Here is a 13447-nt window from a genome sequence, read left to right as displayed (position 1 = left end):
ACTGAAGGCAGATGCTCAACCACTGAGCCACCCAGGTGCCCCTAATCATTTCATTTAAAGAGTTCCCATCCAATGTAAATATCATGGTGGTGTGTACCATTTGAATTATGACTACAAGCTTTTCCATATTCATCATTTTTATACATCCAGCAAGATATAGGCCATAGGTCAAAGCTATTATTCCCTGTTCCCTTTACTATACTCATAGAGTTTTTCTGCAATTAGAACTCTCTAATGCAAGGAAGCATACTAGGAGCCTTCCTTTCCTTAGTATGACTTTTGGATTTCAAATATGACATTATTGTGGCTAGATGCAATCACATATTTATTACATTTGTTTGGTATTACATTACAGTATGGGCTGGGGCTAAAAGCCTTTGTACATGCATTATAATTGGATTTTTAGTTTTCATATTTGCAGAGTTTCTCTCTTGCATGAATGCTCTGGTTGGAACCATCACCATATCACTAATATTCATAATTGTTTTCCTTCAGAGTAAATTATCTCATGCTATGAAAGTTCTGAGTTATTTGGTAGTATCTACCAAAACTGACCAAACACATATGCTCTAGAACCCAGCAATTCCACTCCTAATATATACACAAGAGAAACGAATGTATGTACACCAAAAGACAAATGTTAACAGAAGCATTATTTATTATGACCCTAAGCTGTAAACAATTAAAAAGTCCATCAAGAGTAGATTGGATAAATTGTAATTTAATCATATGATGGAATTCTATATAGAATAGAAATAAATGAACTTCTGCTGCATGCACTAATGATGAGTTTTACAGACATAATGATGAATGAACAAGCCATATATAAAAGAATACATGATGTATAATCCAATTTATATAAAGGTTCATAATATGCAAAACCTAATTTATAATGTTAGACATCAGAACTGTGGAAAATTTTAAGGAGGTAACAATTAATTTTTCTTTCATATTTGCAATGAGAAATACAGTTCACACTTCTTTTAAAACACTTCTGCTCAGTGTGGTCCACAGACCACTGCCTGTTGGTCAACTGTTTATTACTGGGTCACAAATAGTAGGTAAACTTGTGGAATAAAACCGTAAATGGTTGAATATTATTACACTTGCAAATTACATCATGTACAAGGCTTATGACTTTAAAAGTTTTTACCAAAAAAGTCATATCCTTTATTGAATTCCCATAGTTTCTACCTTGTGAGTTTTTTGATGTACAATGAGGTTTGACTTACAACTGAAGAACTTTCCACATTCTTTACATTCATACGGTTTCTCTCCTGTGTGAGTTTTCTGGTGGCGAATGAGATTTGATTTCCTACTAAAGGCTTTCCCACACTGAGGACATCCATTGGATTTCTCTCCTGTATGTATTCTCTGATGAACAGTGAGGATTGCCTTCTGGCGGAAGGACTTCCCACATTCATTACAAATATAGGGTTTTTCCCCTGTATGAATTCTTTGATGGAGAGTGAGGGTTGTCTTTTGGCAGAAGGACTTCCCACATTCACTGCAAATATAGGGTTTCTCTCCTGTATGAGTTCTCTGATGTACAGTGAGGGTTGTCTTCTGGATAAATGCCTTCCCACATTCATTACACTGATATGGTTTCTCTCCTGTGTGAGTTCTCTGATGATCAATGAGGTATGACTTCTTTCTAAAAGCACTTCCACATTGAGTACATTCATAGGCTTTCTCCCCTGTATGTGTTTTGTGATGTCTAGTGAGAGTTGCCTTCTGCCGGAAGGATTTCCCACAATCTATACAGATGTAGGGCTTCCCTTCTATATGTGTTTTCTCATGAAGAGTGAGGGCTGTCTTTTGACGGAAAGCTTTCCCACATTGATTACAAACATAAGGTTTCTCACCTGTGTGAATTCGTTGATGTTCAATGAGATATGACTTCCGTCTAAAGCTATTCCCACAGTAAGGACACTGAAAGGGTTTTTCTTCTGTTTGAGATCTTTGATGCATGATAAAAATAGACTTCCTGCAGAGGAACTTTCCATATTTGCTGTATGCATGGGGTTTCTTCTCAATAAGAGTTTGTGAGTGGGCATTGAGATTTGACTTTTCAATTAAGGCTATTCCATCTTTATTGTATTCAAAGGGTTTTTCTCCTCTGTGAGCTCTAGTATGTGTAAATAACATTCCTTTCATAAGGAAGGATTTTTCACATTCATTATCATCTAACGATTGCTCAGAAGTTGGAACCTTCTGATGCTGAATAAGCTCTTGTTTACTACTCAGACTCCTTTCTGTTTGTTTATAGAGGTTCACTGTAGAATGAATTTTCTCATTCTTAGTATTGATGAATGATTTCTCCCATCCATTACTTTCACCAGCAAATTTGTCTCTTACAGGGCTTATATTTCTACTGACTAATTCTGAAATATTTTTTAAAACCTTTCCATCAGACTTATATTCTCGTAGTGTTGTTTTTGAAATAATACGGTTCTTGCCTACAGTAAATGTTTTTCCAAAAATATTACTTCTTTCCTTAATTAGTCTTTTGTGGTTGATGAATATGACTGATCTAGAGTGCCTGTCTTGATATTCTTTGAACTTCACTAAAACATCTTCAGTTTTCCCATCTTCTTCTAGAAAAGAATAACAACACTGTAAGTTTTCACATAAATGTTATGAATTGGGTGTATATACAAACAACAAACAACCCATTGTGCAACTGTCTGCCTACTATTATGGTCTACACAAAGGCCAAATAAACTACCTCTGGGTAGGGAAAATTCATATGACATAAACACAAATCCTGCTACATAGTTAAAATGAGGAAAAATTGGAATAAGAAAACAACACTCATATCTTTGGCATATTGTAAATATGAGCTACATTGAGCAAATATAAAACACAAGGACAAGTAAACAGAAGCCAAAGGATGATGAGAGTGGGATTGTTCTGGGAATGGGCAGATTCAGAAATAATGGAGTGAGTGAGCCTATTAAGGGTACTAACCAGTAAGCAAGGAAAATGTTCAAGTAGAAATGAAAGCCTAAGTATTATTCTCTCATGACTAAATATGTGTTATAAAATATTTCTATTTGTTTCTTCCTCACTTGGTTGTAACCCATCCATGGCAAATGAACCTTCTCAAGCACTCATTTCCTAGTGTTGAGAGAAACACTGTTTATAGCCTAGGCCCTAACACACAACTTATTTTCTCTGGAAAGGGAAGACTTTGGGAAACCTATTTCCATTAGGAATGGTAAAATAAACCAGAGAACAAAGCATACATGAAACATGAATATAATCATTGTTGTATTCTGACTGCTACCATCAATTTATTCTTCCAGAGATGGTCAATAACTAAATTCTCCTGACCCTCAATTCTAACTTTTCCTCCTTTTTTTTAAAAAAGATTTTATTTATTTGAGAGAGAGAGAAAAAAAATGTAAACACAAGCAGGGGGAGAGGCAGAGGGAGAGGGAGAAGCTGACTTCCCACTGAGCAGGGAGCCTAACACGGGGCTTGATCCCAGGACCTGAGATCATGACCTAAGCCAAAGGCAGCCACCTAACCAACTAAGCCACAATGGCACCCTACTTTTCCTCCTTTCATTTGCTGAATTAATTTTTCAGTTTTCAGAAAGGATGGATTTAAGTTTTCTTCCAAATGCAGTAACATACCTTAACTCTGCTATTCCCTATGGTGGATGTGAAGGAGTAGATTCTTCAGCTGTATGCTTACAGCACTGATTGACCCTAATTATTATTTTTTAAAATAAATTCTTGGCTATGTCCGATTATGGCTACCTTACTACCACCCATGTCTAGTAGGACAATTTTAAATATGGATTCATCTTACCCTTGACGTGTGTCTTATTTACAATAGCCCTTAACTGGTAACTGCCCAAGTATCCATCAAAAGTTAAATGGTAATATTGTGTCATATGTGTATACAATGTAATACCAGTCATCAATTATAAAGAAAAAAATCTGATACACAATGAAAAGAGATGAATCTCCTTTTTCAGAGTGAAAGCTTTATGCAAAAGAATATATATTATACAATTCCATGTATGTTCAGTTCTAGAACACAATAAAATCAATCTGTATCAGTAACTAGAGTTACATCATCTTCCTAAGAACCTCAACCACTTTTAAGGACATATCCAAAAGCCTTCATACATTATTTCTATCCTTTAATGCCTATTTTGTCTGAAATTAGATTATAATGATAGTCTGGACCATTCATTTCAAAAACTCTTTCAACCACCTCCTATTTTAACATGAATATTATATGTAAAATTCTCAATTTGATAATATTGCCTTCCCAAATAAAACTTATGCTCTTGGATGTCAACATTTTATAGACTATCTTCTGAATATATGTTAACATGTGGTTATTTGAGATAAAGGGATGTGATCTTGGAATTTATATTTAAAATAACTTTTTAAAAAAATATTTTATTTATTTATTCATGAGAGACACACAGAGAGAGGTAGAGACATAGGCAGAGGGAGTCCCTGTGGGGAGCCTTCTATGGAACTTGATCCCAGGACCCTGGGATCACAACCTCAGCCATAGGCAGATGCTTAGCCACTGAGCCACCCAGGTGTCCTATATTTAAAATAACTTATCATTAAATTATTTCTCAATGGATGAGAAAGATGTCTTCCTTGCAGGATATCAAAGATAGGTAACTATTGAATGTGTAGCTTCTGTTGCAAGCTACAATAAGGAAAAGTAAAAGAGAGAAACTTATTTGGGGGCACTGTTAATAAGATGGGGAAAAATGGGGATCCCTGGGTGGTGCAGCGGTTTAGCGCCTGCCTTTGGCCCGGGGCGCGATCCTGGAGACCCGGGATCGAATCCCACATCGGGCTCCCGGTGCATGGAGCCTGCTTCTCCCTCTGCCTATGTCTCTGCCTCTCTCTCTCTCTGTGTGTGTGACTATCATAAATAAATAAAACTTAAAAAAAAAAGTTAAAAAAAAAAAAAAGATGGGGAAAAATGTTTGATGATACCAGAGGACGTGGTGCAGCCCAGGTGGCTCAGCAGTTTAGCGCCGCCTTCAGCCCAGGGCATGATCCTAGAGACCCGGGATCGAGTCCCACGTCAGGCTCCCTGCGTGGAGCGTGCTTCTCTCTCTGCCTGTGTCTCTGCCTCTCTGTCTCTCATGAATAAATAAAATCTTAAAAAAATACCAGAGGATGTGTCTGCTTACAATTTACAGACATAAGTAGAGTATGAATGCAGCAAAAAAGGAACTGACATGATCTGGAGTAGTCAAGAAACATTTCACAGAGAAAGTAAAACTTGGATCTTTTAACTAAATAATATGTAGGTATTGTATAGCAGAGAATATAACCTTGCCCAAATAGGCATCTACATTTGCCTTTGGCTTCTGTGAGGTAATCTCTAAGCCCTTGGAATATGTATTTGTTTGCCTGGGAGGATTTGGCCAGCCAGAAAGTCACAATATAATTAATTTAGGGTGAGGTCTTTGGGCCACAGCAACAGTGCAATTTAGGGTGGGGGCTTTGGGTTATACAGTATCAGCTTTACCTCTTGAGGGGCTGAAAACTAAAATTGGCTACATGTATGGTTGGTTTATCATGCCTATGTCATAGAGCCCCAATATAAACTCTAGACAGTGGGCTCACGTGATGCTTCCCTGATTGGCAGTATTCTGTATGTATTGTCATACCAGCAAGGTAATGCTGTCCATGATTTTACAGAGAGAAGTCTACTAGAAGCTTCATGTTTGGTACTTTTCTAGACTCTGCCCTTTGTGCTTGGCTGATTCTAATCTGTATTTTTCTTCTATAATAAACCATAACTGAGTATTATAGTTTTTAGTAATTTCCATGAGTTCTTATAGCATATTATTGATACTAGCAGTAGTCGTGGGGACCCTTGAACTTACAATTGGTGTCAGAAGTGAGGGAGGTCTTGTGTATACTACTGTACATAAGCCAACCTGTAGTTGGCTAACTTTGCAAGTATCTATATGGGAATGTATTAGCAATTATATAATAAAAGGTCCAGTTGTGAGGAATAAAATCAATTGTATGGAGTACATCTGGGAGATCACAACAAAGAGAGATGAGTAAGAATTCTCAGTCACAGAGAGAAATAAATTTGGAATGATCAGATGGGATACTTTTCTGTCAGCCCTTAAAGGGATTTAAATTTCATATAATAAAGTGGTATCTTTTTGGTATATTGACAATATAAGCTGAAATAACTGAGTAAAATCATGGCAAATTCAAATTGTAATTAGAGCAGTTACTGCAATAATATGCTCTTATTTTGGAAGAGGTCAGTAGCAAATGGGGATATGAGAGGATGTAAAGATATTTCACAAAGTGAAATAACACAAATTGTGGATATATTATTAAGTATAGTAGAGATGATGGAATCAACCTGATACTAAAAGGGGCTGACTATGGGGAAAAATGGAAATAAAAATAAGTAAGGATGAGGTAAAGACAATGACTATTATTTCTGACAAATCAATATATCAAAAGGATGAGACAATTAGACAACTGGTTGTTGTATTGCTATAGGCAGATCAAAATATACACAATTGGGAGAAGTGGGCTGAAAATGTCTATTTGAAAGCCATTCACATAAAACAAGAAAATCACAACTTGAGAATGGATCAAATTATAACAGCTTATAGGACTTTTTTTTTCTTGTGTGAGAGAGAGAGAGCACACAGATATGCAAGCAGTGGTGATGGGGGTGGTCCAGAGGAGAGGGCGAGAGAATCTCAACCAGACTTTGCACTGAGTGCAGAGCCTGACACAAGGCTTGACTCCATGACCGGAGACCAAAACCTGAGTGACCTGAGTTGAAAACAAGAGTCAGATGCTTAACCAACTGCATCACCCAGGTGCCCCAACTTATAGGACTTTTATAAAGACAAGATCTGAGGTTGAAGAAAGAGCCTTGAAGGATACCAACAAGAGACCACTGAAATAAAATCCATTTATCCAATATTTATTTTCCTAAGCAATAAAGAAGGAGGGAGAAAAAACAATGAAGATATGAAAAGGCACTCAGGGAAATAGGATTAAAATGAGTTAGTGTTTTTTACCCAAATCAAGGTGGGTAGGTATCAGGAATCTGAACACTATGATATGGAACACAGAGACTTATTGGAAAGAAATTTATTGAAAAATGATACTAAAATTATCACTTGGGTCCAAGGCATATGGATTTTGATGAAACCTGATGGCAGGTGTCATGGTGAGAAGAGGATGTGAGTCTAACTGAAAGAAACAGTTAAGACTTGCGCATGGAAAGAAAGGAAAGAAAATGAAAACTAAGATGAAGGTAAATACTAGACAATGATTTCTCTATTTTTTGGATAGATTTAAGAATCTATTTAGAATAGATTTAGTCGCCTATAAATAGACTAAAAAAAGAAGAAAAGTAGATGACTAAAATGTTAAAGACACAAAAAACAAGAAGAAAGGCCTAAACCAGCAAAGTGTGATTCATGGACCTTAGTAAATGAAATCCTTATGTGGGGTCAGGGAGGGGGAGAGGTAGTTCACAAAATCAAAGCTATTTTTGTTAATAACAACACTCAATTTGTCTTTTTAAGGTATTTCATTTCTACTTATGGAATTTTAATTTATGAAGGTGACTAACTGATGATGTAGGCTAATGCCATTAAAAGAAGATTTTCATTGGGGCACCTGGGTGGCTCAGTGGTGGAACATCTGTCTTTGGCTCACATTGTGATCCCAGGATCCTGGGATCGAGTCCCACATCAGGCTCCCCGTGGGAAGCTTGCCTCTCCCTCTGCTTATGTCTCTGCCTTTCTGTGTCTCTCATGAATAAACAAATAAAATCTTTAAAAAAAGGTTTTCATTTCCTTTTTAGGCCACATGTAGGAGCAGCAGGCTCGGTCAGGAGGCAGAAAGAAAAGAGGGGAAGGCATAGGCCAGAGCCTTTTTTGGGACTTGCTTGCATGTGAAAGGCAAGGCATGGAAGGGGAAACAGTTTAGTATTGGCTTTTTTGAACAGTGTTAGAGGCTATGGGTTTTAGGGTGGTCTTTAGTTTTATGGTACCTGGCCTTAGGTGATTGAGGGCACGGGAAGTGTTGGTTTGGTGTGTGAGACCTAAGTAAAGGAGGTAGTTGAAGGTGGACTTGGGATTGGTTGGTTTTTATATGAAATGTGGGCTTACCAATAAGTTGTTTACTGTCTCTACAAATTAGCTAGCTCTGGGAAGAGCAATCTCTCTCCAGCTAGCAAGGCCCTCCAAAGTTTTCAAAACATCATAAAATATAGAATATAAAAAATATGATTAATACAGTGAGCAAAATGCTGGCACATCAGCATAAATGAAAGCACGGGCACCAATCTATAATAGTAATCACTACATTTCTAATCCATAAGAAAAAAGGTTTCATGTAAGACTGTTTTTGATAGAGCAGGAAAAAAACATTAATTTTATTAGATCTTCACCCTTCACCCATATTTTCAATATTCTGTGTGATAGTTAAAGACACATGCATAAGGGATTTCTGTTGAATACCAGAGTATAATGTTTTTTGTGAGAAAAAGTGCTGGTATAATTATTTGAGTTGAGAACTGAATACAGGACCCTCCACCCCCTCCTGCTACATCCACAAATAGAATGTTCCTGTGAACCCTTTCATAAGCTGAAATGGCATAAAGTAAAGAAGCAATTACCATTAATTTATACAGAAAAAATTTTGAGCCTTCACAGATCCAGAAAATAACCTCTCTTCAGCTTTTCTGACACATATTGCGGAGGGATGTGCAAAATAAATTGAGATAAAGCACAGATGCTCAAAGCTATGGCAGCTTGATGCTTAGATGCTTAGTGTAGTTCCAGGGAAAGAGCTTGGCAGTGCCTCTACAGCTTGCACCAAACACTAAGGGCTATTTTTGCTCTTCACCTTGTTTTGTAAAAGCAAACGTCGTCTTTGGATTTCTTTTGGTTAGTGAAAACAACTAATGGAAGTCTTTAGTAAAAACAAAGTAGCATAACATAAACTTTCCAAAAGCAGAGGAAATTTATTTTTTGTGGAACAGCATTTTTACTTGAGAGTATAATTGATTATTATTCAGATGTGGGTTATCTGGTAGACATTTTCTTGAACAATGTGAGCATGTTAATTTAAGGAAAATATCTGCTAATATTTGTAACCAATGATAAAATTCAAGCTTTAGAGTAAAGATCATTACGTTGGAAAGCTTGTATTTGTACTGTGAGCTTGTTATCTCCTCAATACTTATCCTTTCCTGAGGATATTTCGGATGATATTAACAAATGTGGGCTTTGGTGGGTTTTTTTAAAATTAATATTGTAGATGGGAATATGTCAAAATTTAGAAGATGTTAGATGTCAATAAACTGTTACTTTCTAAATGATTAATACAAAATATTACCCAAAACATGCATGGGTAAAATAGCCATTTAAATAGACCACTGGATTTTATGTAACAGTGTATAAAAGATCATAGTTTTCAGATTCTATATTGCAACTAACTGTTCAGGAACGACCAATTGTTATATTAGGTGTAGTATTAATGAAGAATATCTATGACAATCTAAAAAGATTTTAAAAATACTTCTCATTCGGGCAGCCCGAGTGGCTCAGTGGTTTAGTGCCGCCTTCAGCCCAGGGTGTGATGCTGGAGACCCGGGATCGAGTCCCATGTCAGGCTCCCTATATGGAGCTTGCTTCTCCCTCTGCCTGTGTCTCTGCCTCTCTCTCTGATGAATAAATAAATAAAATCTTTAAAAAAATAAAATACTTCTCATTCAAACTACATATAAAGCATGAAGGAAGGTTTTCTTTATATATTTCAATTCAAACAACATTTTGCAACAAACGGAATACAGAATCAGATGTGAAAATCAGCTATTTATTAATCAAGACATTAAATAAATTTCAATTACGTAACAATTCCACTTTTTTTCACTATTGTTTTTCTTTGGGGAAATAGTTATTTTTTGTAAAAATATGATTTTATGTCAACATGTAATAAATTTATTATTTTTATATTGTTTTAAAATGAATTAATAAGTGAGTAGTAAACATTTTAAAACTTCTAATAGGGTACACATACACTTATGCACAAAGTTCTCTTACTCCTTAAGAGTTTTAAGAATATTAAGAAGTCCCAAAATTAAAAAGTTTGAAAAACTGGACATCCAGATTCTGATAATGGCAAAGAAATTAGTATCAAAACAACCTTCCAGCTGATAACAATGATAAACTATGGCCAACTTGCTTGAAAGCACTAAAGAGTGATCAAAAGCAAGCAGAAACTGAAGTGGATATAACATTTGAAAATAAAGAAACCACACTACATAAGATCTGTATTTATCCAGGTTTTCCATTGTGGGCCCTAGTAATTTGTGCAGCATGCAGGGGAAAGATCTCTGGGAGAAAGCAGGAGCCATTCTGTGCAGAAAAATCTGAGATCAAGTGCAAGACTACTAGAGCAAACTGAGGAAAAAGTCTAAGAATGGAAAAGTCATAGAAGAAAAACCCCAGAGTTAGCGTAAACCCCTCCTCAAAACCTTGGCTGGTTAACTGCATCTGCAGGGCAAAGACTGCAAGAGGCAAAAAGAGAAAAAAAAAAGCTGGAGCACTGAAAGAATTGATTAAAGATTTCAGGAGCTGTTTAGCTCTGGAAAAATAGGTTTTTTTTTTTTAAGATTTTATTTATTTATTAGAGATACAGAGAGAGAGAGGCAGAGACACAGGCAGAGGGAGAAGCAGGCTCCATGGGAGCCCGACATGGGACTCCATCCCGGGTCTCCAGGATCCTGTCCTGGACCAAAGGTGGCGCTAAACCGCTGAGCCACCAGGGCTGCCCAAGGAAAAATAGTCTTAGTATCAGTCCTGTGCCATGTCAGAGGAACCTGGTAAGAGGAACCTTTAGTCTTTCTACTGAAACCCCAGAATGACCAAATATAGGAGAAAAGGCTATATCCCAAGACTAAGAGAAACACCATAAAACTAAAGGCAAAATTGAAACAAATAGAAATCACCTAAAAAACCATAAAACCAATATTAAAAAGGAATCAACATGAGCCACCAGTAACTTAATTTCCTTCTAGATAAAAACTCAGCAATCTTCAGAGGAAGATAAAGAATCCAGCATCCTGACAACATATTATCTACAAGGTTTTTCTGAGAAGAAACAGGAAAATGTGACCAATAAAGAAGATTTTAAAAAAAGTAAACAGAATCAGACTGATAAATGTCCTCTATGTTGAAATTACAAGGTAAGGAATTTAAAATAATTATGATAAATATGTTTACAGAATCTACAAGAAAAGATGGAAGTACGGGTGAAGAGAGAGAATCAGAAGAGATGAGGAAATGCAAACTTTAAAAACTTTGTATCTTAAATGCAATACTCACTGGATGGGTTTAACAGCATAGGAACATAAGAAAATAAAGAATCAGTACTCTGGTAGTCTGGTTAATAGAAATTACCACCACCACCCCCGCCGAAATTAAACTACTTAATAAACTCTACAGAGAATAATAGGTTAAAATGATTTAAAATATAATTGAGAATAACGAAGAAAAATAATTGTAGAAATACTGGCCAACATTTTTTGAAATTTGCTCTGAAACAAGAACTGTGAATGTACTAATTTACTTATTACTTCTAACAGTTCTTTTTAGATTCCTTAGGATTTATTAGGTACACAATCATGTCATCTACAAATGAAGATGATTACTTTTTTTTTTTTTAAAGATAGTTCCCTTTCTAATTGGTAGTCTTTTAGTTTCTTTTTCTTGCCTTATTGTATTGACTTGTGTGTAGTACAATGTTTAATCGAAGTGGTGGTAGTGGGCATCCTTTCTGGTTTTGATCTTAGAGGAAAAGCATTCAGGCTTTCTACCTTGAGTGTGATGGTGGCTATAAGTTTTCAAAGATATCCTTAATGAAGCTGAGGAAATTTCCTTTGATTGCTAATCTGTTCTAAGGCTTTATAATAGGAACTGAATTTAATTATTGTCCCATGTCTATTGAGATACTTCTATGGTTTTTCTCCTTAATTTTTTTTTCTAGTTACTTTGACACCTTAGATCCTTGATTTTATACCCATTTTCACATTTATATGGAAAATTACATAGATGGATTTTTTTAAAGGATTTATTTATTTATTTTGGGAAGAGAGAGAGAGAGAATATGACAGAGAGAGGGTATATGGGGCAGAGAGAGAATCTCAAGCAGACTCCACCTTGATCACAGAACCTGACGGGGGCTCAGTCTCACAACCCTGAGATCATGACCTGAGTCAAAAACAAGAGTTGGACACAAATGACTGTGCCACCCAGGCACCCCTGATTTTGGAATACCAAATTATCTTTGCTTTCCTGGGATAAACTCTTTTTTTTTTTTAAGATTTATTTATTTATTCATGAGAGACACAGAGAAAGAGAGAGAGGCAGAGACATAGGCAGACGGGAAGCAGGCTTCTCACAGGGAGCCCGATGTGGGACTCGATCCCAGATCCCAGGATCATGACCTGGGCTGAAGGCAGGTGCCCAACCACTGAGCCACCCAGGCATCCCGGGGATAAACACTTTTTAGTCATGAGGTTTTATCCTTTTAAAATATTGCTAGATTCTGTTTTATATTATTTTATTATAGGTTCTTTTTCCTAGCTTCATGAAGGATGTTAGTGTGTAGTTTTTTATTTTTATAGTGCCTTTGGTTGTGGATAATGCTGGCCTTATAAAATGAGTTGGGAAGTGTTCTCTCCTACTCTATTTGTTGACATAAAATTGTTTATTCCTTAATTGTCCTTCTAATGTCTGTAGGACATGTAGTGATATAGCCTCTTTAATTTTTAATATTGGTAATTGGTGTCTTCTACTTTTTATTAGTATATATAGCTATGGTTTATTAATTTTATCAATTATTTTAATGAATCAGCTTTTGGCTTCATTCATTTTCTCTATTGTTCTTCAATTATGTATTTCATTAATTTCTGCTTTAGTCTTTATTTTTTCCTTTTACTAACTTAAAAAAAGCTTTTCTTTTAAGTTCACTTATTTAGTAAATAATTTAACTTAATCTCTTTAACTTAATGTCCCCCATCCAACATGGGGTTTGTACTCATGACCCCGAGATCAGAGGTGCATGCTCTTCTGACTGAGCCAGCCAGGTACCCCTCCTTTTACCAGTGTTTGAGTTTAATTTATTTATCTTTTTCTAGTTACTTAGGGTGACAGTTTAGATCCCTGATTTAATAGGATAAAAATTTAAAAATGCTGCTTTAGTTGCATCCTATACATTCTGATATATTGTTTTAATTATCATGCAGTTCAAAGTATCTATAAATTGACTTTAGGATTTCTTCTCTGATTCCTGTTACTTGGAAATGTGATGATTAATTTCTTAATGTTTGGGAAATTTAGAGATCTGTTTTTAACTTTTTTTAAAAGATTTTATTTATTCATGAGAGG

The 13447-nt window shown here is 35.9% G+C and overlaps 2 protein-coding genes across 21 annotated transcripts in view; one reads left to right on the top strand and one right to left on the bottom strand.

The window, feature by feature from the left end:
* Positions 1–640: 640 nt before the first annotated feature.
* ZNF382 (zinc finger protein 382) overlaps positions 641–13447 on the bottom strand; it is a 120468-nt gene continuing 107661 nt past the window's right edge. For all 20 annotated transcript variants that reach the window (XM_072837415.1, XM_072836350.1, XM_072836844.1 and 17 more), the window contains one exon: positions 641–2597. In XM_072837415.1, the coding sequence (XP_072693516.1) occupies positions 1171–2597 (1427 nt within the window). In that variant the 3' untranslated portion in view covers positions 641–1170. The remainder of the gene's footprint in view (positions 2598–13447) is intronic.
* Positions 11125–13447, top strand: part of LOC140640719 (uncharacterized) — a 130122-nt gene continuing 127799 nt past the window's right edge. The window contains exon 1 of the mRNA XM_072840302.1: positions 11125–11244. The gene's annotated coding sequence lies outside the window, so the exon portion shown is untranslated. The remainder of the gene's footprint in view (positions 11245–13447) is intronic.

The sequence above is a fragment of the Canis lupus genome, chromosome 1 (assembly GCF_048164855.1).
Source record: "Canis lupus baileyi chromosome 1, mCanLup2.hap1, whole genome shotgun sequence".
In the NCBI taxonomy this organism is placed as follows: domain Eukaryota; kingdom Metazoa; phylum Chordata; class Mammalia; order Carnivora; family Canidae; genus Canis; species Canis lupus.
This window is presented reverse-complemented; position numbering and strand designations above follow the sequence as displayed.